The sequence below is a fragment of the Melozone crissalis genome, unplaced genomic scaffold (genome assembly GCF_028551555.1).
Source record: "Melozone crissalis strain CALT ecotype California unplaced genomic scaffold, PUWL_Pcris_2 ptg000061l_1, whole genome shotgun sequence".
In the NCBI taxonomy this organism is placed as follows: domain Eukaryota; kingdom Metazoa; phylum Chordata; class Aves; order Passeriformes; family Passerellidae; genus Melozone; species Melozone crissalis.
This window is the reverse complement of record NW_026535839.1, coordinates 9,365,844-9,390,485: the sequence shown is the minus strand read 5'-3', so window position 1 is coordinate 9,390,485 and position 24,642 is coordinate 9,365,844. Positions and strand designations below refer to the sequence as shown.

General features: G+C 43.5%; 1 protein-coding gene across 2 annotated transcripts; it reads left to right on the top strand.

Moving 5' to 3' along the window:
* Positions 1 to 403: 403 nt before the first annotated feature.
* On the top strand, positions 404 to 23,516 carry PCBD2 (pterin-4 alpha-carbinolamine dehydratase 2). 2 transcript variants are annotated; one of them, XM_054287897.1, is made up of 4 exons: positions 404 to 457; positions 3,177 to 3,308; positions 21,183 to 21,263; positions 22,673 to 23,516. In XM_054287897.1, the coding sequence occupies exons 1-4, from the start codon at positions 455 to 457 to the stop codon at positions 22,766 to 22,768; spliced, it is 312 nt and encodes a 103-aa protein (XP_054143872.1). In that variant the 5' UTR covers positions 404 to 454; the 3' UTR covers positions 22,769 to 23,516. The 2 variants fall into 2 exon arrangements, with proteins under 2 accessions (XP_054143872.1, XP_054143873.1); XM_054287898.1 differs by lacking the exon at positions 404 to 457 and adding an exon at positions 602 to 674.
* The last annotated feature ends 1,126 nt before the right edge of the window (positions 23,517 to 24,642 follow it).

The window sequence follows — 24,642 nt, the reverse complement described above, 5'->3', positions numbered from 1 at the left end:
CCTAAACCACATCACCCAGCGCCGCGTCCCGGCGCCTCTGAAACCCCTCCGGGGCTGGAGACTCCACCGCCTCCCTGGGCAACCCGACAGAGAAAAGGTTTTCTTTAATATCTGATCTGAATGCTCCAATCCCAGCCTTAGGCCGGTTCTGCTGCTCTCACTGCAGGCACGGCAGAAGCGATCCCCACTCCAGCTCCTTCCAGGGAATTGCACTGAGCGCTGCAGTGTCCGAGCCTCCCCGTTCCCGACCGGCGGCCGCTTTGCCGGTACCACCCGCGGCCCCGGGCGGCTGCTGCGGCGCGGGCAGCTCCCTTTCCGCCGTCCTTCCGTCTGCCCGGCTCCTCCCGCGGGGCGGGCCGGCGGGGCCATGCCGGGCGGCGGGGCCGTGCTGCTGCTGCGGCGGGCGCTGCTGGGAGCGCGGCGGGCGGCGGGCGGCGCCGGGAGCCCCGCGGCCATGGTGAGGCTCGGGGGCACCGCGCCGGGCCGGGGCGAGGGGCGGAGGGGAGGCGCACGGACAGGCCGCGGGCTGGGGTCAGCCCGGCCCTGTGCCCTCGGAACTGCGGGAACTCGGATCGCTCAGCCGGGAGAAGCCTCCGGGGAGACCTGGCCGGCACCGTTCAGTGCGCCAAGGGGCATGGGGAGAGCTGGAGGGGATTTGGGCGTGGAGGGAAAGGGTAAGGGGGAATGGCTTCACGCTGATAGAAGGTTAGATGGGATATCGGGAGGAAATTCTTCCCCGTGGGAGTGGTGGGGCCTTGACAGTGGCTGCCCCGAGGAGCTGTGGCTGCCGCATCCCTGGAAGTGCCAGGCTGGGTGGGCAGGGAGCAGCCTGGGATAATGGAAGATGCCCTTGCCCGTGGCAGGGCTGGAACAAGATGGACTGTAAGGTCCCTTCCAACCCAAATCATTCTATTATTCTCCTTGTGACCCCCTGCTGTCCCACCTCACGGCTGATTATTTTATTTTACACAAAGCTAACAGCACGTGCAGGGTTCAACCCTTGCCCCGCAGGCATGAGTGTTAATTATTTTTTTTTTTTTTTTTACTTAATGACTGTTTTGCCTGGGCTTCCTCCATACAAACATTATCCATCGCTTGGGCAACCCCAGCACCCAACAGCCTCTGGGCCGTGAGTGTGGATCGGGTGCCAGCATCTCGGGTTCTTGGTCACCATTGGCACCCGGTGCCCGTTCCTGCCTCTCTGGGCTCTGGCCATGCCCCCGACGAGCTGCTGGGGACTGTGAGTGTGGAAAAGCCATCAGAGTTTTATCTTTGTCCTTGCTGCTTTTTGCTCCATTTCTGAACATCCTGATGTATCAAGGGACTGACTCAAGACGTGGCCTCCACAATGCAAAACGTGCTCAGTGTTCACCAGGGCCTGCATAAAATGCAGTCTCCATATTCCTATGAAAAACTCTGTGATCGAATTTCAGGTCACACCACTGTCTTGTCATGTGTCAGGTGAGGTGTCAGGAGGGCACCACAGTGTCCCCAGAGCTGGCACAGGACATCACTGTGCCAGCTGGACTTTGTGTTTGAGACAGCAAAGTCCAGCAGTCCTGGACTTTGCTGTCTCAAAAACCACCCCCCTCATGATTTTTTGTGCATTTGCAGTCAAATTTCATCTTGTGCCAGATAAAACAGTGCGTTTCAAGAAAGCCTTTAGCTTTGGTGATTTTTGTATATGCTTGAAACATATATAAAAAAAAGTAAGAAATTTATGCCTATGATGCAGTTATAGCAATGAAAAATCTGAAATTTGTGTTCTTGCAACCCTAACGTTGTGTTTGAAGTGTAAAGAGCCTAAATTAGTTCAGTTTGGTGCCTGTAAAACCCATCTGTTGTTACCTCTCTGTATTCCCCTAAACACAAACAGCAGCAGTGTTGCTGTTAGATTGATTTACTCCATTTGGAGTAAATCAATTTATCCTATGTTATTGGTGAAAACGTTGCTCCTTGGCCCTCGGGGATGTCAGGGCCGTGCTCAGGTCGCATTAATTGCGTTAATTCCTGCTCTGCTCGGACTCACAGCCCCATCTGGTGGCACCGGGGCTCGGCTGGCAGAGGTGAAACTCCTGAGTGCTGAGCCGGTCCTCGCTGCCTCCCCTGTCCGAGTGAGCCTCTGCAGCAAAACTGCCTTTCTGGGGGGTGTCACGGAGCTGAGCCGGCTCTGAAATAAAGAATAAACCAGTCCGAATGTAACTGTACTGGGGAGAAAGGTTCTTCCCACGAAAGCATTGCGTTTATCATGAGAACTCGAAAGCCATCTCTCAGAATTTGTGGTCTGAGGAAGGGCTCATGCCCTTAGTCCTGCTTTTAGAAAAGGAATCAAACCTCTCCCTGAGGCCCCACAGAGCGTTTCTCTGTGTCTGGCTCTGGGCTTGTGTGTGCTTCAGCCCCTGATTCAGATGTTTGAGCAGATATTCAGATATTTAATCTGTCATGTCTGTGCTCCCAGTGGCATCAGGAGGACTCGTGTCACATCAAGTGAGCCATACTTAAACACTGCTGCTTTGCAGAATTTAGTGCTTTTACCAGTAGCTTCAAACTTTTTGTAATTGGGTCTGTATTGACATTTTTTTCCTTTTGATTTAGTTACAAAGCTCTTTGTTCCTTGTAGAACTCCATAGCATGTGTCGTCTTATAAGTCCATTCCCACTTTCTTAAAATAGTAAAATACAAAGTAGGTAGAGTGCAATCTCCTGTTTTTCTTCTCTCTTTTGAAATAGATATTTCCTGATATTATTTTATCCTTATAATATTTTAGCCTTATAATTGTACATTTAGCAAATAATGTAAATAATCCTTTACTTGCCAGACAGAATGGAACATTTGGAAATTAAATGTGATGTTACAGCATCTGGATAATTCAGATGACCAAGGCTACAGGTATGCTGATGTCCATCTTCATTCCTGGAGTCTGTTGCTTTTCACTAGTTTTGTACAAAAAGCACTTGACCAAACTTACCTGCCCAAACAGAAATGGCAGGGTTGGTCTGGATTAGGTTAAACTGTTCTGTGAAATTACAAATGTTAAGAAACTGCACAGTGACTTTTCCATCTCCTCACCTTTGCACCATACATAACCCACAATTCCATCGTGTGGTTTTCTTATTGTTGTTCAAAGGAGAGCCTCAGCCTCACTTGTGCCATGCCTTTATTTTTTCCCTCAATAGTCCTCCCAGTCTCACTGGTTGACGACAGAGGAAAGGAATCAAGTTTTACTGGATCTCAAAGCTTCAGGCTGGTCTGAGCTGGGAGAAAGAGATGCCATCTACAAGGAGTTCAATTTCAAAAATTTTAATCAGGTAATGATTGTTATATGCCACTTTTAATATAAAGGAAATGTAATTGCTTTAATTTCCATATGGTCCTGATGGGAAAATATTTATATTCAGAAGTTTGGGAGTATCCTGGTGGGGCCAAATCCTCTTGGATTTGCCCTGATGATTTGCTCTCAGATTCTGATCTCATTAGGTGGAGTAAATTAATTCCATGTTGTAGTTGATAAGTAGATTTGTTCTAACATTACAGTTTCTTGATTCTAATACTCAGGTTGGGGTCAGGATTGGGATTGTGGAATCAGACAAAGCAGTATTTGATCCTCTTTTTTTTTTTTCATTACTAGCACTCATAAATAAATGCTGGAAATACATAACTGATGGGGAATGGGGATCATTTTTGTCAGGGAAATATGTGAGAAACATAGGTAAATATAAGAAACAACAGAAACTTTTGACAGGCAAGGTGGGGAAAACAGGATCATTTCACCTTCTAAACAGGAAGACAAAGTTCCAATATATCCTTGATTGAGTTGTAAAGATCTTGCAGTGTCTTTGGCACACAGAGTGCACGGTACTGGTTTTTATTTACCTCACTGGGTTTTGTTTGGAAACAGGATCCTGAGCCACATCTCACACTCACAAGAAATTGTCTCAGACATTAGTTACAAATTTGCTTTAGAAATACTGAATTTGTCTTGAGATCCCTGCTCAGCTACATTTCACTGAAAATTCCCTTCTGAGGAAAAATGACATTGCTTAGAAAAAGTCACACTCCCAGAACATGCATTAGAGAGAAGGTGGGTGAGGTGAGCTGGGAGAAAAGAAAAGAGAAAACAACTGCAGAAAAATGCAGCTCATTAGCAGGCCTGTGCTGGTCCAGGGAGCACGTCCAGAGCCACGAGTACATTTTTAACCTGAGTGTTAATACAGAGCAAATAGAACCAAATCAGTTCATTCCAAGGGCAGTGAAGAGGAGAAGTCCATGAGAGGGAGCTCACAGGAAGCCTTGGTGAGATGTGCAGGCAGCTGGAACAACCAGGAATGTGGCAGGATAGAAGTGACCCTTGGAAGAGTTGAGATTTTCTGTCTTTGAATATTCATGAAATGGCATCTCTGCCTGGTTGTGGTCAAAGTCTTTGTTGGTTCAGCACAACTAGAAGTGAAGTTGCCCTCAAAAATATTTAAAAAGTGTTTTTGCCCACTGTAAATGAGTAACTCAGTTTGATCAGATGGATTTAGACAGTCCCTGTCTGCCAACAGGCAGGTGAGGGGACAGATCAGTGTCCTGCACCAGCAGGTAGCTGGAAAGCACATTGCTTTGACCAAAATTTGCAAAGTTTTTTTTTTATTTTGACAGTGTAGACTTATTTCACCTACCAGCTTAGGTAGATATCCATATGTCTTCCTGATTTGAGGGTGGATGGAGCACATACCAGTATAGGAAGTTGAGTATATTTAAATTAGCTTGTTGGTAAACTATATGTCAATGTAAATTAGCTTGTTGATGAACTATATGTCAATACTTCTAGTACCTGTAGTCATGGGAAGTGTACTTTAAAAAAGTGCCACTTGAATTTTTTGGGAGATAAAAGAACAGGGTCTTTCCTTCTTAGCTGCTTTCATGGATGTAAGGCAGAAATGAGAGCAGAGGATGGGGGTTGGATTCAAAATGAAATTTCTGCCCCCATTTGGGAGAAAAAGCCGTGCAGGTGAGTGCTCTGGGCAGCTCTGCTTGGATCAAGCATAGATGTGAATATCTGAGGGCAGAATTTCCCCTGTTGATTTTTATGGATTTACTGCAGTGTCCCCTTTGCTGTTGCAGAGGGCAGAAATCATTCCTGTTCTTGTAGTCAAGGAGCAGGGTCAACATGCAGATCCCAAGGGCATCAGATCCTTAGCTGGTATTAGAGAGCAGGTATTTGCCTTTCGATAAGTTAAAGCTGAAAATAAATTGAAATTATGCATGTATGCTTAATTTTATTAAATTATGCACATATATTTATAATGATTATTAGTAAACACTGTGTTTGCTACAACCTGGGAAACAAATGAAAAAAGTGGAGCTATACCTTGTACTTGGGAGAGTTTGGTCCTGCAATTAAAAACTGGAACTTGTAGGTACAACTGCTTTCATTTAATGTAATAAATATTCTATTTACAGGATTTAAAGTGTTTAGTAAAAGTCAAAGGACTGAGAAATGTCATTTCCTCAGTGATCTTCTTGCTGCCCTTTTACAGATGGCATAAAATCAGGTGTGGGAAAAAAAATCACCCCCAAAAATACGCACAAAAAAAAAAAAGTAGTTGAGCTGACATGAAAGGTATTTCAAATTTATGTTTTGCAGATGATATTGGTATGATTAATGTATTCATTGCTTTTTTTTTTTTATTGCTTCTTGCAGATAGCGTTCATGATGCATGGAAAATTCTGTGGCTTCAAAATCTATGCCAGGTTTACAAAGTCTATGTATGTCAACAGATGTTAAGAATATAAACACAACTTTTATTATAAAGTTGTGCAAATGTGTAGACATGAGCTTGGTTTATGTATATTATTTTCAGCATGAGAATGAAATGAAACTTCTGTGAAACAAGAATTATTTGGATTCCTGAAGCTTTCAGGCTGAGATCAGCTCAGTTAAAAGCTATCAGCAGCGAGCCGCCTTTGTAAGGCTGACAAGCTAATGACACTTCTGGCTCAGGGAATTAGTTTGAAACCCAGAATTTAAAAGCACTGATGGTGTTTGTTATTCTGAGGATACATTTTCACAAAAATGGACTTTGGTGGTACAATTCTCTGAAATAAGCTGGAAGCCAGCCTGGGGTTCCTGCTGAGAGCGCTTGGTTGGTTTTGTTGCTGTGGATGCCCACCAAGCACCAGTCCTGGGGGCCTGGATGTCACTGGTGTGTGTTCCCAGAATGTGAGGCAGGCTCCTGCCTCCTGGGGGGTTGGTGTTCTGTATAATGTATAGAATAAAATACACCAGTGGTGGGGGAAAATGCAATTCAGCTGTAGAGGAGAGTGCTGTGTCCAGAGGAGCTGTGCTGATGGCGCCAATGCCTCTGTTCCTCCACGTGCCTTGCAGTTGCCCTGGGCTGTTGGCACTGTGGAGTGGCAGGTGGGCAGGGATGAGTTAACACTGGGCTCTTTTACCTCCAGGACCCTCAATGGGGTGCACTTTGTCAAAGCCCCTGGGCTGAGTCCCTTTTCCAAGGGAACATGTGCTTGGCTGAAGCCTCTGGCTGTGAGTGAGGTTTTGGAGAGGAGATGGGCTGGGACCACTCCATGGCAAATCCCAATTCCTGCTGTGCACCTGAATGCTTGTGACCCTCTACAAACCTCACATCATGGAGCTTCTCTGGGGCCTCTCTCCCAGGCTGCAGGGCAGAGAAGAGTGGCTGGTGGGGCTTTCAGGCCATGGTGTAGCATCCTGAAGTGGTGTTGTCATTCATTCCCATCTTTGTGCTGCTGAAACAAAAACGGTTTTCTTCCAGTCTGCTTGAATAAGATTGGGAATTGGGATAGAAAGTTAATTTATGCCTCCAGGTCATGCTGGTAACTTCTCCCAGCATCTCAGGTCAGTTCACCTTGGGAGCAGTGATCTGGAAGAGGGGACAGGCCTGGTTTAAAGATGTGAATTTCTGCCAGATTCATCTCAACCCAGTCCTGGGCTGGACAGGCAGCTGTGAAAGGCTGTGAGTGCAGGATGCCAAGTGCTCAGCTTGGGTCCTGTATCCAGCTGCTCACTTTTCCAGAATTTCAGGAACATCTTAGCTCTGAGACTTCCATGTCTCTTGTCAAACTTGGTTGGATTTGACCAGAGGGTTTAAGGGGCAACTGCCTGTGTGATTGCGTTTCCGTAGGTAATCACACCAAGGCAGCAAATGCAGTTAGGAAATTACAAAGGTGGGCAAGTTTGCTGATGGTCAGGTTCAGAATTTACAGCTGCTTTCTTTTATAGGGTAAGTTTTTAATTAAGTTTGTTTTTGAAAAAAAAAAAAAAGTGTAGGAAGTCTCCATAAGACCTCTAATGTCATTTTCTAAAATGACAGGAAATCAAATGCTCTAAGAGTTTTAAAGCTATTTCAGGTACATTTTTTGTCTTTTGGGGCAAGAGGGAGGAGGTGGAGGATGAGTCTGAGTGGAGGGGACGGTACAGAAATGCTGTGCACTGAGAGTAGAGGCACATGTGTCTCAGTGCAATTTGTGTCTTGGCTTTTGAGAACATATTTAAAGATGTGCAAAAAATCTAGAAGTATTAAAGAAATTGTTTTTCTGACTTTGCATTTCCTTTCCAGATTTGCTGTCTCTCTTGGTTGGAATCTGGGAAAAAAAAGTCAGACAGAGCATGTTATGGTACATGCCTTTTTTTCTCCCTCCTGGTGATGCCAATTTTTTTTCTTTTGGCTGTAGGGAGACGCGCTTGGATTTGTCCCTTTAAATTGATGATCCTTGTATGATCCCAGTTACACATCCAAATGAATTTGGTGGGATATGCAATGCATACTCTTAATTTCTTTCCATGGCAGTACTTGGTGCCAGTGCCTTCAATACAATCTGGGTCCATCCTTTTTCTGCTCCTGGCACGTTGCTTTGTTTTTGACATTCATCAAAGGTTGGAAAATTTGGTTTTATACATATAGGCACTGTATTTCGTTTCCACTTTATGTACTTAATCTTTTGGCTGTTTGTCTAAAATACGTCCACGCCTTGTATGTATTGAAAACATTATATCCTTTAACTTACAGTCTGCAGAGTTAAAATGAATTTTATGGTAAATATTCAGTTGTGGACCACATCTCCAGCTTTTTATATGCCACAGCGGTCTTGTGGGTTTTTTTCTTCTCCATTGTCTGATAGTGAGGTCATTTTCAGTCCTCTTGAGATATTTTATTCCCAGCCAGATGCAGGCCATATATTAAAAGTAGCACCTGTGGCTAATATCACAGCAGCTTACCATAAATTTACATGGTAACTAGGATTATATCTGTCAAGACTGTTAAAAAATGTCTAGTTTTAATTTGATTTCCAGTATTGAAGGAGCTCTCCAACATTTTGCTTCATAACTATATTTTAAAAGTTAAAATCACTCTATTGTTAAGTTTTATGGCACTCCCAGTACCCATTAAGTTGATTTGTTAAACGGGGGTCAGAATAAAGCGAGTTGGCTACGGGAGGATCGGAAACCAACCCATTTGTGACAAATTTAGTCCTCGCGTGTGAATCTTCTCAGAGCCCAGGGAGTGATTGGATTCAGGTGCAGCCTGTGTCAGTTGTGTTTAACCTCAAAGCCTGAGCAGCCTCAGCCCAACTGTCACTTCTGCTAATCGAAAGTTGGACCTATTTTCATACATTTTTGGGGGGAATTGCTATTTTTAATGTAGTAGTGGTCTGCCAGCTCCTTCTGCTAGAGTTTTGCATTTGATTGCCTGTCGACTAAAAATAAATTATTTTTTTATCCAGCTAGGTAGGTGCTGGTTTTCATATAGGCTTTCTGAAACTGCTTCATTTTCCATTATCCTTTGAGTCCTCTCCCATATGCTGTGATTTGTGCACCTGCAAAGTTATGAAAGTATTTCATAACTTTGGTAGTTATGTTGGTAGTTATGTTGTTCACTAACTTCCCAGCGTTTATGAATACAATAACCGATTTACAATAAATCAGAATTATTTATGAGTGGGTTTACAGAGTTGGAAATACCTTTGTATCTGAAAATAATGAATTTTGGGCGTATTTGCCTGTTGACATTTTCTTTTATTAGAAACTGATAGTGAAGTTTCTGGGACTGGCAGAGGTTAACCTGCAGGCCAGAACACAGTCAATGAACTGCATCAAGTGTCTCAGAGCAGAGCACAGTAAAAATATATGATTCCTGGATGGTCACACCTTCCTTGAGTTTATTCTTGGGATTGAGGGAGTAAATAAGAGTCTCACCTCTGAGTCGGCAGGTCAGGGTGCAGCTGTGGGACCTGGACATGATCCACCTGCCCCTGCCTGTGGGACCAAGGCACTGCAGGGTCTGGGGGAAATGAAATGAGAGGTTCCTTGTTTGGAAGCTTATGATTCTCCTTCCTTGGCCTTGGAGAAGGAGGAGATGGCACTGGAGCTCTGGTCAGCATGTCCGGTGTCCAGTGATGCTTCCAGCTCATTGGCAGTCAGTGGTGGGGAGTTATGCAAAGCTTGGAGGTCTGTAGTGGTGAAAATGTGGGATCTGATTGTGTCTAAGAAGAAATGAAATCCTTGGAGATGGGAGTTGGGAAATAAGGGAATTATTTTATTCTCACAGCCATCATGGTCTGCCATGTACAAACCCATAGCATCCTAGAATGGTTTGGGTTGGAAGGGATCTCAAAGCTCATCTCATTCTGAACCCCTGCCATGGGGACACCTTCCACTATCCCAGGGTGCTCCAAGCCCTGTCCAGCCTGACCTTAGACACTCCCAGGGATGGAACAGCCAGGGTCTCCCCACTCACAAGGAGGAATTTCATTCCAATATCCAATCTAACCCTGCCCTCTGTCAGTTTGAAGCCATTCCCCTTGCTCTGTCACCCCATGCCCTGTAAGAAGTCCCTCCTTGTCTCTCCTGTAGCCCCTTTAGGTGATGGTTCCTCTTTGTGCTGTTGAATATCCCATCCCCTCTTTGCCAGGCTCTGTGTGTGCAGATGCCACCAGCCTTGTGTCCCACCTGCCTGTGACAAGTGCTGTTACAGTACCCATGTCACCATTATAATTTCATTGTGGCCCTGCCAGTGGTGTCAGCCCACCAGGGTTATTTAAAATGTCACAATATTAATAATATTTAAATAAATATAGTTATCTTTAAATTGAAGACTCACACATGGTCATATGTCCTTCATCTCCTTAATCATGCAAAATGTCCCACCCTGGTTGTGGTAGAGTTTGCATCAGTTGTTTTATTTTGTTTGTTTTTGTGACTTAACTGTAATTTGGCATACTCATTTTCTTGATGAGCTAATCATATTTCTTCCTAGAATAAACCATTATTTTATTGTTTACAATTAGTGTGGTGTGGTGTTTCTAATTGCTGAGTTTCTCCCCTCAGCAGACCTGTTGTATGTCCTTTTATGCACTCCACTGCTTAAAATCTGCCCAGTTGACCTTTGGGCTGCTCTCCAGTTGACTCCAATACAAATGCTTTTCTTAACAGATGGATTTATTATCACTCAAGTAAAAATTATTACAGCATTTGTTTTATACTTGTTGCATGCATCGATCTGAAGATGCAAAAGAAATGATTTGTCAAAATGCCTTTTGGATCTCACAAGCTGTCTTGTAGATTTGTAGCAAAAGAAGAGTTTATCTTTTTTTTCAGCTGCACGGATTGATTGTTTCAATTAAACAGAATAAATAATGTCCTATCAGCCATATGGACAGTGCTCAAAGAGATAAATGGGAGCAAGTCAATCTAATTTTAGCTACATTTTGGGCACTTGCCATGATAAAACACCTTTGGAAAATGAATGGAAAAGTCAATGGTTTAAATTGAGTTGAATAGCTTCATTTGGGGAAATGCAAGTATGACTGCCTCTTTTGAAGAAGATGGTTACTCAGATGAATGTTTTTATCTTTTCAGTTAAGGAAAACTGGTTTCTTGAAACTCCTTTATGCAATAACATTTATTTTTATGGAGGGACTGGAACGATGCTGGTTAAACGCAGTCCTGGTTGTTCAACCTTTTGCATCCCCTCACTTTTGGAGCAACGCCTGCCTACAGTTCCAAACTGTAAATTGCCTTTAGCACCAGCAGCTCTCCCTTTCCCATACTCCCACCAAGCAGCGACACGCTTTGGGATATTATCCTCTGCAGCTGCAATTAAAACTGGACTCCGGCTGGCGGAATGAACTGAAATAAGGCTGCAACGCCCCTGTTTCAGAACGAACCATTACTCACCAAAAGCACATCAAACCCACTTAGCGGACATCCGTTAATCCCGCCGTGGGGCGGTTCGGGCTTTAATGCACACTGTTTTACACGTTAAGGGGTTTGAAGTGCGGGGCCGGCGCTGACCTTTCGCATCTGCTCCTCTCGCAGTAGGAATCTCCGCTCGCCGCTCCCCGTCAGGCCGGATTAGCGTGACGAAGTGCAGCTCTTCTGCTGGCTGCAATTTCGGGTTTTGATCAGAATTATTTCTTTCACAAACAATCACGTTTGGCTAAAACGTTACATCTGCTCTGGAAAGCCACTGGCAGGGCCGTCGTTTATCAGGGCGAGGCATGTGGAGGGTTTTTTTTTTAGCCATCTCTTATAAAGCTGCAAACCCGCTTCACGTGGCTTTTTGGGGGAGAGTTTCCTTTCTTGCTCTTCCCCTTGCCCTTTATTCCTTTAGTTTTGTTTGGCTGAGGTGAAAAGTTGTTTTGGACAAACAAGAAGCTGGGTGTGATGTTTTGGAGGGGCTTGGTGGGAACACAGTGATGAGTGGGAAGCCCTGTGCTGAGTCAGCACTGCACTGTTTGGTTTATCTATTGCTAAGGATGCTTTGAAGTAAAATGTTATTTATTCCTAGGATCAGAGGGAAGAGTCCTGATTACATGATCTACCATGATTTTCCTTGGACTGGAGTGAGAATAACATCAGACAGTTAAATGTAGGTCTGTGTAAGTCCAGGGTGTCCCTGGTTGAGGGAACATTTACTCTCCTTACAGTGGGTGGGTGCTCAAAGTGAGCAAAAATACTGTTAACTGTACAAGCCCAGAATGCTGAGTTTATGCACATTGTAATGCCCAATCTAACAAAAAACCCAAGAGCTTTACAAAGGGTTTCCCTTGGTGGTGTGCTTATACGAATTTCTAAAAGAAATTTGGTGTTCACCAGAGGACTCAGAATTACTGTTTGCCTCCCCTCCTGAGCCTGTGTCCCCATTTCCAGATGGACAAATGTACAAGCAGCGTGGTTTGCCCAGAGAAACCTTTGTGTTCTGGTAAAAAAACAACCAACAAAAACTTTGCAAAATATTGCTCATTGAACACACTCTGTCACTCCAGGCATGTGCTTGGAGGATAAAAAGGGGTCTGAACCGAAGAAGGGGGCTAAGAAGTGGATAATGTTTAGTGCAGCTTGAGTACCTGACTTGTTGGCAGTTAGGTGAGCCTTGCTCTAATAACACAGCTTAGTGTAGCTGCTTTTATCCTTTTCTCTGTGACCTGCTCCAGCCATTCTTCCAAACAGAGACAGGAGATTAACCTGCAGATCCCAGAGGGAACAGTGGGCATGGCAAACCAGGCAAAGGACCTGACTCTGCAGAGCTTGAGGGATACCCCGTCTTCTCTGGGAAAATTCTTGGTCTGTCCCACTCCTTTTCCCCAAATGGTCTGTTGTTTCTAGACATGGAATGTCTTGTTTGCAAAATAACATTTGAATTTTATGGAGCAATATGAATTAGCAGCCTGCCAGTGCTGGCCCAGGTAAGTCTCCTCCTGAGTTCACTGCCCCTAAACTCTATTAGAAAAGGTGTCCAAACATTAAAACTTGTTCTTGCAGTACAGTAGGACACCTTCAGCAGTTCAGCTGAGTGAAATGATTCCCTGACTAGATCTGATGTAAATGGTCCTTAGTTTGCTTTATTGCAGATTTTTAAGTCTTTCTAGCTTCTGGCTTGGCCAAGAGAATGATTGTAAGACCTGTCCAAATTCCTCACATCTCCGTCATGTTTTCTCTGTTGCATGTTTGAATTGCTGAAGTTGCCTTTAAAAAAAACAAACTAAACCAAAAAAGCTGACGGGATGGTGGAAGATGAAATGGTCATGAGACCAACATCTTCCCTTAATCCATCGTAAAGCAAAGCCTTTCTTACTCCTCTTTGATGTGTTCTTAGGATCATAAATGGCAAATATTTAGAGGATTATCAGAGGCAGGATATGATTGCCCTTGGATGCTCAGCAGAGAAGATGTTGGATATTAAACTGATAGTGTGTGTAATCTTGGCCAAAAGACCAAGGAGAATTTTGTCTGAGCACCCCTGTGTTATCAACAGCATGGATGGCTTGTGAACTTCCCTTTCATGTCTACAGAATGAAATCATTCCTTCTCAAATGAGTAAAAACAAACATTGGGGAAAATTGCAGAATATTTTCTTCTGCTCCAGTCAAATCTGTTTCATCCAAAATGTGGCATGATGGGATCATGAACTTCTCTGTTCTTCTACACCATATCTGCACTCTGTAAAAGTCAGAGGGTTTGAGAAACTTGTAGAAGGGGAACATTTACTTAAATTAATTCTGATTTGTTCTGGTTTACGATACCTTTGTGTCATGGGCTGGCACTGTGCTGTCAAGGATGATTCATTGTGCTGTGCCTCAGCAGAGGGCTCAGGTGCCTGAATTCAGAAGGCTGGAACTGGGGGCTCCCTACACCTTGTTACTACTTTATTTTTATTGTGGTTTGTGTGATGGCTTTATTACAGTACAGCCAAGGGTTTGATTTGCTGGACCAAACATTAGTTTTAGCAAGTCAAATTATCATTGTTCTTTCAGTTGTGCAGCAAAGAGAGTTTATTATTTTAAGTGCCTGATTACTTTAGCAGGTGCTCAGTTAATGGGGACTTCACTGTGTTATTTCATGTTTTTAGGTAGGGTGCAAAAATGTCATTTTAAAAAGTCATGTTTCATGAAGTAGCTTTTTTTTTTTTTTTGTGCAAACCTCCTAAGGGCAACCTTTATATTCCATTTTTTAACACAAAGCACACAAAAATGGCTTGGAAGGTGGAGAGCCGCATTGAGATTATGACATGGAAGGATTTCCACCATGCTCTAGTTCAGTCCTGACACCTGGGATTATTTCCCTCTTTTTTTTTCCTGGAAAATGTAATTTAGAGATCTACAATTTTTAATAAAATTGTTTTTTAATTAAAAATATTTAAAAATAAAATAATATTAATTAGTCTATAAGTCCTGAGGGACATGGGGGAAGAAAAGGAAAAATTAAAGCATTTATATTCTATATTTTGATTTGAAATGATGCATCACAAATACCACATGATTTAGTTGCAGGCGTGGTTGGGATTTAGGGTATCTACTCATTTTGCAGAAGTTTTATGGGCAACTATCATATTTATCTAGCTGTAAACAAATGAAAGTATTTTGTAATATGGTTGTATTGGCATTGAAACTTTTATCACTTCCAGAAAGTTTTTATGGAAGTGCCTTTTTATGGATGCCTTAAGACATCTCCATCTTCTCTCTCTTCTACTCCATCAAGTCTATATTGGATACAGAAAGAAATTCTTCCCTGTGAGGGTGGTGAGGCCCTGGCACAGGCTGCCCAGAGAAGCTGTGAATGCCCCATCCCTGGAGTGTTCAAGACCAGGTTGGATGGGGCTTGGAGCAACCTGGGATAGTGGAAGATGTTCCTCCCCATGGCAGGGGATTAGAATTAGATGGTGTTTACCGTGCCTTCCAGCCCAGAGCATTGTGTCCTTCTGATCCTGAGATGTCTCAGCTTCTGCCACTGCTGAGCTGGGAGGATGAAGCCCTGAACTCCAATCCCTCTGCAGAGCTGCACCTCAAGCACTGTCAGAACTGTGATGTGTCTAGTGCTGCACTGGGTCCAGAGGGTGCTGAGTAAATGCAAATTTCCCTTTGCCACAAGTGGGCTTTTCCTGGGACAGCATTCTTGGAATTGCCTCTGTCATCTCCTGTGGCTCTGGACATTGTGGGGTACCTGGGTGAGGAGCATCCCCATGGAGGCAGGGCTGTGCCTCCCTGCTCCACTCTCTGCCTCCAGTGATCCCTCATGGTCCTCAAATTGCTAAATCATATGACAATTGCTAAATCATATGACAATTGATAAATCATATGACATTGGTAAATCAGATGAATGACAAAGGCACAGCCTTCTGTCATCTCCTGTGGCTCTGGACATTCTAGTGGTACCTGGGTGAGGAATGTGCCCATGGAGGCAGGGCTGTGCCTCCCAGCTCCACTCTCTGCCTCCAGTGATCCCTCATGGTCCTCAAATTGGCAAATCATATGACAATAAACAGAAATAGTCTCAGTGAAGAGAGAAGGGGAAACTGTTGTTTATCTGGTCAGGTGGTTTAGATTAGCAGTGATGCTGGTCTGTATTATGTTACTTTAAATCATAGTGTCCCAACAGGACATAAATTATGAAGATTGTTACAGTATGTTTCATCCAATGTAAGATCAACAAATTGGAATAATTTTTTTTAATAGGAAAATCAGTGCTTTGGCAAGGTTATTGTTGAAGAATTTAATTTAACTTGAGCTTTGCTTGCATTATTTCTTAATATATAAAAACTATTTGCATAATGTACGAAGTATAAACATTTTTAGAATCAAAGGCAAGAATGCCTTTTCCAAGATTCCATGGAGTGGCAAACTACTTAGAATAGATCAGTGTTTGTGCTTTTGCTGTCAAAAATGTTTGATATAGAGCTGGCAAGCCGGTTTCTTCACTGACATAATTGTAAACAAGTGTTGGGAGACAGAAACAGCATTCTTTGGAGAACATGGTGTAAAGGTTTGCACATTCTGTGCTGCACATCTAACACAGCAATGTTTACAGCTGCAATAGGAATGTAAATAGGTAACTTTTTTTAGAGTGTAAAGCAGCATTGCATTTTTGTGCCAATGATGTATGCAGATAAGTGTGGGGGATGCTAGTGGTCAGCTCTGGATTTTCAAAGAACAGTGTAAACACAGAAAAGCATTGGCAATTCAGTTGGAAATTGGAGTTGTGGGGGTTTGGAGTTTTTAGCTTCAGATATTGGTATGAAGATGGAAATGGCATCTCAGTCCATGCCAGAGTGTCTTTAGTATTATCCTCCCATCCTTTCCCCTCATTATTATCATTCAGAGTTAAGAGCACTGCTTTCCCCAGCCACAGGTGATGCTGTGGAATGGGAAAGTTGCCTCTGTTCACAATATTTTGCTGCTTGAGCTATTAAAGAGGAGAAAACCAAATTTCTACCAGTGGTTCATCAGGTGTTGCTCACCTTTACACCCTGTTGGCTGCCCATGCCAGGATGGAGAGAGTAGGGAATTGTAGCACAGTACCTGATGTGTCTTGTCCATGCCTTGAGGCCTCAGAGAGAGATGGGGGACATGAGTAACCTGAGTTCAGCTCTACTTTGGTGCATGATTATTTTCATTCTTAATTACTGTCCCACTGTTCATGGATTGATGTTAAAAAGGGGGAAGCAATGAGAAGATGTTCACCTGATTTATGTTGTATGTGAATCTAGACACAGACAAAAAGGAGGAGGAAAATACCTAATGCCACGTGGATCCAGTGTCCCTGAGGATAGTTCAAGCAGATTGATGATGCCAACAGGGAAGAATCCCAATACTGGGATTCCTGTGGTTTTGGGAATGGGTACCTGTCCTTCTGTGCTGCCATCAGCTTCCTAAATACTAATTAAGTTCCTCTTTTTGTGTTTTAACTAATTAGATTCCTCTTTTTTTGTGTGTTTTAACTATGTTGTCATTTTCAGATAAAGAGTGTAGCTTTGTGACATGATTTATGCATATTTATACGATAAAAATATTTAGTGATGGAGTAAATAGACTCAAGATAAAACAAAGCTCATTTTTTTCCTGAGAGCACAAGAGAAAATGTTGTGAGAGCCCTCATGACTAGCATGATCCTGACTTAAAATATCTTGACTTTAGAGAGCTTTTTCCTTTTATATGCTGGCTTGTAGCTCACTGTTAGGTAGTAATGTGGATTCAGTAATCAACTGGATATCTGAAAGCTTCTGGAGTTTTGGAGTGAACCTTAATGATTGATTTTATTGTTACAAGTGTCAGACTCTAAGGAGAATACATGCTGTACCCTGGGTACTTTTTACTCAGGTGAGTGGAGAGCAAATGTGTGAGGTGTAGTCATCTCCTGTGTGACAGTGTCACTGTAACCTGAGCAATTCATTAATTTCCCACTGATAAATGGTACAGATGCAGCCTGGGAGGCAGGGCAAGGGAAGACAGGTAGCCCTCGTGCTGCAGAAGGTCAGGGTTAATGCTACCTCCAGCGTTATAATGACAGATGGGAGGCAGAAACCTTAATGTACTTGTGATTAGCACATGCTTTCCTTGGCTTCCCGTCCAGGGGATTTAAGAAGCCTGAGTGCACACTTCATTTTAAAACAAACAAACAAAAAATAAAGTGAGCGTGGTCATGTCGTTGAGCCTTTCAGCTGTTTTGCTGAAATATCTCCACTTGGAGTCAAGTACTGTCAGCTGCTCTCTTCTGGAGATGCACGGGGTGATCCATCACGGGGAGCTCGCGGTGGGTGATGTATGAGCACAGCGCCGCGACCTGGGAGCCTTTGATGTATAACTCATCAAGATAATGTTGGCAAGCATTGTACAAAAGCAGCCTGTTTAAAAAGTATTAAGATGAATGGATTCCTTGCTTAAGAAGTGTGAAAGGAAGAATAACAGCAGATTAGCTCGGGGATCCCGGGGTTCTCCCAGAGCTGTGCAGCGCTGGGCGGGGCAGAGGAGCGCACGGAATTTCATCTTTCCTCCCAGTTCTGACAGCAAAGTGTCTGGCTCTGTTTTTCCCATTCTCAGGCAACAAAAGTAACATTAAGTCTTATTTTGTGATAGTGGATTATATCAGTTTCAAGAGCAGCTTGACCAGTCACAAAACATCATGAGACAGCTGAATTATTTTATAGTTTACCTTGGGTTTTTTTCACTTATTGAGGTTAGCTTGTTTTTCTAAGAGTAGCCCTGATTTTTATCTCATGGAGACATACTAGGGCTGCTAGTATTTAAGAAACATTTTAATGTTTTAATTTTAATGTGATGTTATGACTGAAACACCATTAGTTTCTAGTTCCTTCTTTCATGATCTTAAAAGACATGAAGGGAAGAGATGTACCAGCTCACCCAGGCATCTTGATTATGCAGGATTGCTTCATTCCTTACTTACATTGCTCTTCATGGTTTGTTGCAGGGACTCTGCACTCTGCTACCCCTTGGGTTTTATGGTCTATATGTGGAGTTCCCTGAATGTCTGGATACTATTTTAGCCCAAATGTCCTAAAAGGGTTAGGTTAAAAATGTGTCTAATATTACTGAAAAACCAGAATACTTCATAATATTTACTGCATCAAAGTCTCTTTTAATACTTTTTTATGGCTTCTAGAAAATGCACAAAACCTTTCTTTCTCCTATCTTTTTGTTTTTGAGGGGAAAACTAGAAAAAGTTCTCATCTGGGGCCAAGGGACTGCACTTCCCTGTTATTAACAGAATGAAAGTCAAGACTGTGTTGAGTCTCACTGTCATGAGTGAAGTGGTTGTCCCACTTTCATCAAGAAATGTGTGATGGTCTGATAAACTCTGCCCACCAGTGCAGACTTGACAATGATCTTGCACTGCAGACTGCATAATAATTTTCATTATTTTTAATTAAATTTGAAGAAGTGCAGACTCCTGCTCAAATTAAGGTTGGTTGTGTTGCCGGAATGCGGTAATTACTTTAATTGATCACAAGATAGTTTCCTTGATCACCAATTAGACCAAATTACCGATCAAGTTTCAAGACGTGAAGAAATGTCCAAACTGATTTTGTGTAATAGTGTTTTCATATCTAATCAAACCTAAAGATCTTTTCCTTCCAGAGCCAGTTGTATTTTCCCAAAGAAAGGTTAAGGCTCTACAAATATAAAGGTGATTAATAAACAATAGTGTTCCAATTCATTTAATTAGTGAAGGAAGTATTTAAGACCTTAATGGAGATTGTGTTGGTGAAATTGCTCGGTAGAACCATAGGTCATTTTTTGTGAGAGTTACACTTTGTGTGTAATTAAAGTAAACTGAAATGCAAGGAGTAAGTTGCTGTGGGTAATGTGCAATGAGGGAGAACGTTTCTGAGCAGAGCAGGGCATGCACGAAGGCAAGCAGACTTCATCCTTCACTGTGACACTGGATTGCCCTGGCTGGGACAGCTGGGGGCAGCTGGAGCAACAAGCAGCAGGACAGGTCCTGGGGAGAGTCCTCTGTGCTGGAATTTATTCCTTTTCATGAGCTGGACAGCCTCAAGTTGAGCAGTCTTGAGTAGGATGAACAGTTTTGTAACCAATGTCCATTTTATCCAGTTGGAGACTCCACTCTCTGTGGGGCAGGGGCAGTGGGATGTTGTGTTGGTGCACTCACTGAGAGGATTTGGTGGTCTGCTGATGAGGAGGATTTGTCATCTGAAGTGTGGAGGAAGGTCTATAGAGCAGATAAATTTTTTAGAGTAACTTGCTTGTGTAATTCTCTCTGTGTGCTTTCATTGGAGCAGTGATTATTGTCTCACCATCAGTGACTTTGCAGTGTGACCTGGGTCTGTACATGGGCGGGTGAGTTCCTGGGATGAACAGACACCAACAGAGCTTACACAAACCTGCTAGGGGGTTTTATAGATTTATTTTTATTTTTTCCCTTGCCATTTGTTTCTGTACAGGAAATTCGGTTGCAGACGCATCACTGTTTTAAACTTATGAGGATATATCTGTGTATTGATTGCTGTGTTGGAAATAGCATTCTTATTAAGACTGGACACTCTAAAAACATTTAAATAATCACTATTAATGGAGAATTTTTCCAAATCATTGCTAACATCTGATGCACAACTTTCAGCTTTCTACTTCAAAGCATGCTGCTGGAACATGGGCAAACTTTTAAAAGTAATTGTTCACTCAAAGTAAAACTAAACCAAGCGAGAGCTTCAAGGGAAGTTAGATTCTCCTGAATTTTGGAAAGCTCTTGGGTCAAAGAAAAAAGCTTTTTAATTGCTGACAGTTTGGTGATTTCCAAATGACAAACCTCATTGGAATGATTTTCTCTGATTATAACGTTTGCATTCATTTGACTGGCAAAGCGACCAGCAAAGTAATTCTTCATCCAGGCACCAATTCTTTTTTTTTTTCCTTAAAGGTTTTTGCAATTTGTGAGAGGGAAAAAGACTTGAAACTATTATCAACCATTATATGTTATTCATTGACCACATGTTTGTTTGAAATGGTCATCACTTGGTGGAATGTGGGCTATATACATTCTCTTCCATAAATTAGCACTAAAAACCTACCTAAATCAGGTATGGTTTTGTGGAGCTTGTTGTATTATAATCTGAACCAGACTGTGACGTGGATGTTCCTCCAGCTTTGCCTGTTAATTCAGGTCCTGAACTCGATGGATGGAGCTTGCTATGAACAAAGCCTGCTGCTGAGAGCGTCCTGCTCGCGCTCCCAGGCCCTTTGGGCCCCACTGCATAATTACAGTCTTGATTTGCATGGATCTTCTAATTTTCTTTATGATGCACTGATTTGCTCCTAAGTATTTTGGCAAGGGGCTGCTATTATTTTCCTTTTGAGCCTCTGATAAAACCTGTGTCCTGAGGGAGCGTGTAGGGACAGAGGATTGGAAAACCTCTTTTAACTCATTTAAAGGGAAAATATGTCTCATAAAGCAGAGGGGCAGGCCCACCTGCTGCCTTTTTCTCTGCAGTAAAATAAATAGCAAAATGGTTAAATGGAGGGATGTGTTTCTGGAAGCAGTGTTGGTCATACAGTGGCATGGTGCTTAATTAGAAATGGCACATTTCTAAGATGCAGGAGGGGATGGGAGACTTGGGATGGATGTTTAAAATCCCTGCTGATGGCAGAGGTGAAATCTGCTGTCATGCAATGGCTTTGAGTCCTGGGCTAAGTCACAATGAGCAGGGTGATTTACCAGGGTCTGCCGGGGATCATTTCAGCTGTTTTGAGAATACACCAGTGGCATGAGAAGTTCAAATGCTTCTTTAGCACACACAAACCCAAGGTGCAGCCATCTGGGCATCTTGAGGAGATTTTGGGATTTTGGAGTGAATCTTGCCAATCCACTGCCAATCCAGTGTTTTCCTCTTTGCTCTCTCTTTCTCTAGGCCTTTGGATTTATGACACGTGTTGCTCTCCAGGCAGAGAAGATGAATCACCACCCAGAATGGTTTAATGTCTACAGCAAGGTAACGTTCACCAGCCCTAGTTATTCACACAGCAGTGGAGGTAAGGACACCAAACCACTGGCCCATTCTCTCTGCTTTTATTTGTAGCTTGTCTACAAGGTAAGGGAATGGGAAGTGTCTCTACAAAGAGATTTGAGATTTCAAAGAGATGCTGAGATTTGCAGTGGTGAGGAATCAAGAATGAAGCTCTTTGCGCCTGCTGCCAGCTGTATGGTTGGGGCCTGTGGCTTCACCTCTCTGGCTGAGATCTAAAAATAAAACAGAAGCCTTTAAACTCCTGTTTAGCCAACCTGAATAAATTACTGTTTTAAAACTATTCACCAGCTCTCATTCCTGTCTGTGCAGCAGGTCAGGAACTGAGCAGTGTAGGGTAGCAGACTGTTGGTACCTAAATGGGAGCCTGGCAGTCTCAATTCAGATTTGATTTTTTAGAAATTGTAGGCTCCTATGTCTCAACATAGCAGCTTATAAAATTTGTTTATAATATTACCTAACTGATGGTGGTCTCATATTTACAAGGGTTACAAGGATTACTGCAACCCTCGAATGAAAGGTGCTGTGTGAAGGGAAAAATTACTGCTCTCCCTTCAGTTTTATTTTCTAATACTTCTCATTGCATTGTATCACATTGTTTGTTGTAGCATTTAATGAATATATGGCAATCCCACTAAGAATATACCAAAATAAAGGACATATGGACAAGCAGCCTGTAGCTCAGACCACCACCCTCAGAGCAGGACATCCTACCTCTCCTTGCAGCTGAAACTCCCAGCAGAGATTCTTCCTCATCAGCCCTTCATGTCACCCTGACCACCTGGTTTTCTTGGATTTCTAGAATATTCAGATTTTGTCTCCTTTTTTCTTTTAAGTCTTCCCAAAATCTCAGTCAAAGGCAAGACAAAATAATGCCCGACTTGTCATCTGGCTCAGTCTAAACAGACCTGTGAGGCAGCTGTATCACCTATACTTTTTTTTAAAATTAATCTGCAGCAATCTTAAGAATTTTTTCACCTTTGGGATGTGGATTCTTAACAAAATATGAGCCCCTGATCCAGCTCTTGGCAGCTTGGTCACTTTCCCGTGTTCTTCATGAAACTGATCCGTGGTATTTAAACTTAAAGAGTGAATGATTTAATCAGATACCTATTCTTGGATGAAACTCAAGAATACAAAGCCTGTGTTATTGTGCATCTGGTGAGATTCCAGGCTCTGTAAAGCCTCCTCACCTACAGCATCTTCTGGTTTACACAAGCAGGGAGGGTCCAGCTTGGTGCTTGCCAGGAGCACCACGTAAAACCAGCTCACTAAGAGACACTCAATGTTCCCAATGAACTGCTGTTCAGAGATCAAAATGTCAAATGTCAGAGATCAAAATGCCTTTGTAACCTCTTTCTTTTCCTTTGTGACAGGTTCAGATAACTCTGATTTCCCATGACTGCGGTGGGCTGACCAAGAGAGACGTGAAGCTGGCTCAGTTTATTGACAAAGCTGCTGCCTCAGTTTAACCAGGATATAAACAGCTTTAATTCAGTGTCCACCTATATTTTGTTTTTAAATTGTATCTTTTTTTCCTTGTAATCCTGATTTCCAAAACCTGTAGAGGGAAGATATTTTGTAAAAGGAGTGGCTGAGCTTTTCTGACCTTCAATACCGTAATCATGAGACCCCTTTGGCTGCCTGTGCTTGTCCTTTCCCATTGCTGGTTCTACAGGAGGGTGCAGTGGATAAACCAGCAATAAATAAGTTTTGAGCAATCCTTTTTTAGACACTAAACTGTGCTGGAATGAAACCAGGAGCCCACCCATGTGTGTTGGTGTTCCCCAAGCTCACAGGGTCTGGTCCAGCTGCCATATGAGTTTCCCCCATGCCTGGCCACTTCCCTCCTATGGTTTTGTACATCTCTGCACTTCAAACAGTGTAAGAGCATCCTGGCCAGGTCAGTCCCCTCTGCCTTGGCACCATCATCTCTGCCAGTGACCAGTGACAAGTGCAAGGATGCTGGGGAGAGCAGTGCAAGCTGCTGCTGATGTGTCCTTGCAGTTGCAGCCCAACTGGCAGGAACAGCTGTATCCAGAGCTGCTGCTTGAGAGCCTTTCCCCGTCTGAGAGTATAGAATCACATAACCACAGACTGGTTTGGGTTGGAAGGAGCCTTAAGGCTCATCTCATTTCACCCCCCTGCTGTGGGCAGGGTCACCTTCCACTAGACCAGTTTGCTCCAAGCCTCATCCAGGCTGCCTTGGACACTCCCAGGTGCAGGGCTGGATCTTGGAGTTGCTGAAAACTTCAGTGCCAGTACCCCAAATACAGAATGTCCCAGTGAGCTCCCAGCTCCCACACCATTGAATGAAGCCCGTGCTGAAGGGCTTGGCCAGGTCAGTGCTCAGCTCCCTGCAGGATGGAGCCACTGCTGGTGGTGTAATGCTCCAGTACCTGCTGGATCAGGCTGGGGGTGGCCTGGCCCAGTGCCCGGAGCCCTGGCCAGGGCTCCGGCGCTGAAGGAAGCGGCATTAGCAGCATTCTTGCTAAGCTGGGCTTCACTGAAGCTATGCTCACCCACTTTTTTTTTCATAGCTAGAATTACTCGTTGCACACATTGTTGCAGGAGTTGCAGATCCCACTGACAACGTTTGAAATAGTTCCTCCCGTGGTTTGAATTGTTTTTATCCTGTGATCCTCCCCTAGACAGATTTCCAGCGCCGGCAGGGAGATTTCATCCTGCTCAGAGCTTGCAGGAGGGGCCTCTCCCCCTGCAGTGCCGCTGCTGGGTGTCCCCAGCGTGCTCTGTCATGCCCTGCCAGCGGCTCTGCCCGGAGATTGACACCTCCCAAATGCCCGAGAGCATTGCTCGGATGACACTCACAGCCACCAGCTACCGAGAAGGGGGATGGATGCACGCTGCCAGAATCTATATCGGGGCGAGGTGTGTGGTCCCTCGGTTATTTTGGGATGCATAATGCCATGAGCTTGCCACCCAAGTGATTGAGTCGATAAAATAAGATATTTTTTGTAAATCCTCAGCAGACACACTGTCACATGCTAATTGGTCACACACAGGAAGCAAGATGTTGGGGTTTGTTGTCAGTAACCCTGCTTGGGATATCAAGTTAATACCTAAAAAGACCCAAACTCAGACAACGTGCTCAGCTGTTCTTTTCTCACAAGTGCCTTTCCCCAGTGAAGTGCAGGATTTCCCTGATATGGTTTGAAGATGGTCACTGTTGTGAAGAGTGAATGAAACTAAAACAAACAGCCAGGCTGTGATGTCTCCTGTTAGTGGTGGGGAAGTGAAGTGAGCTTCACCCAAAGTTTTGACAACATCTCTAATGAAGTGTGTAAAGTCTGTTGTTCAGAATTTATGTATAACGCGTGGGCTTTGA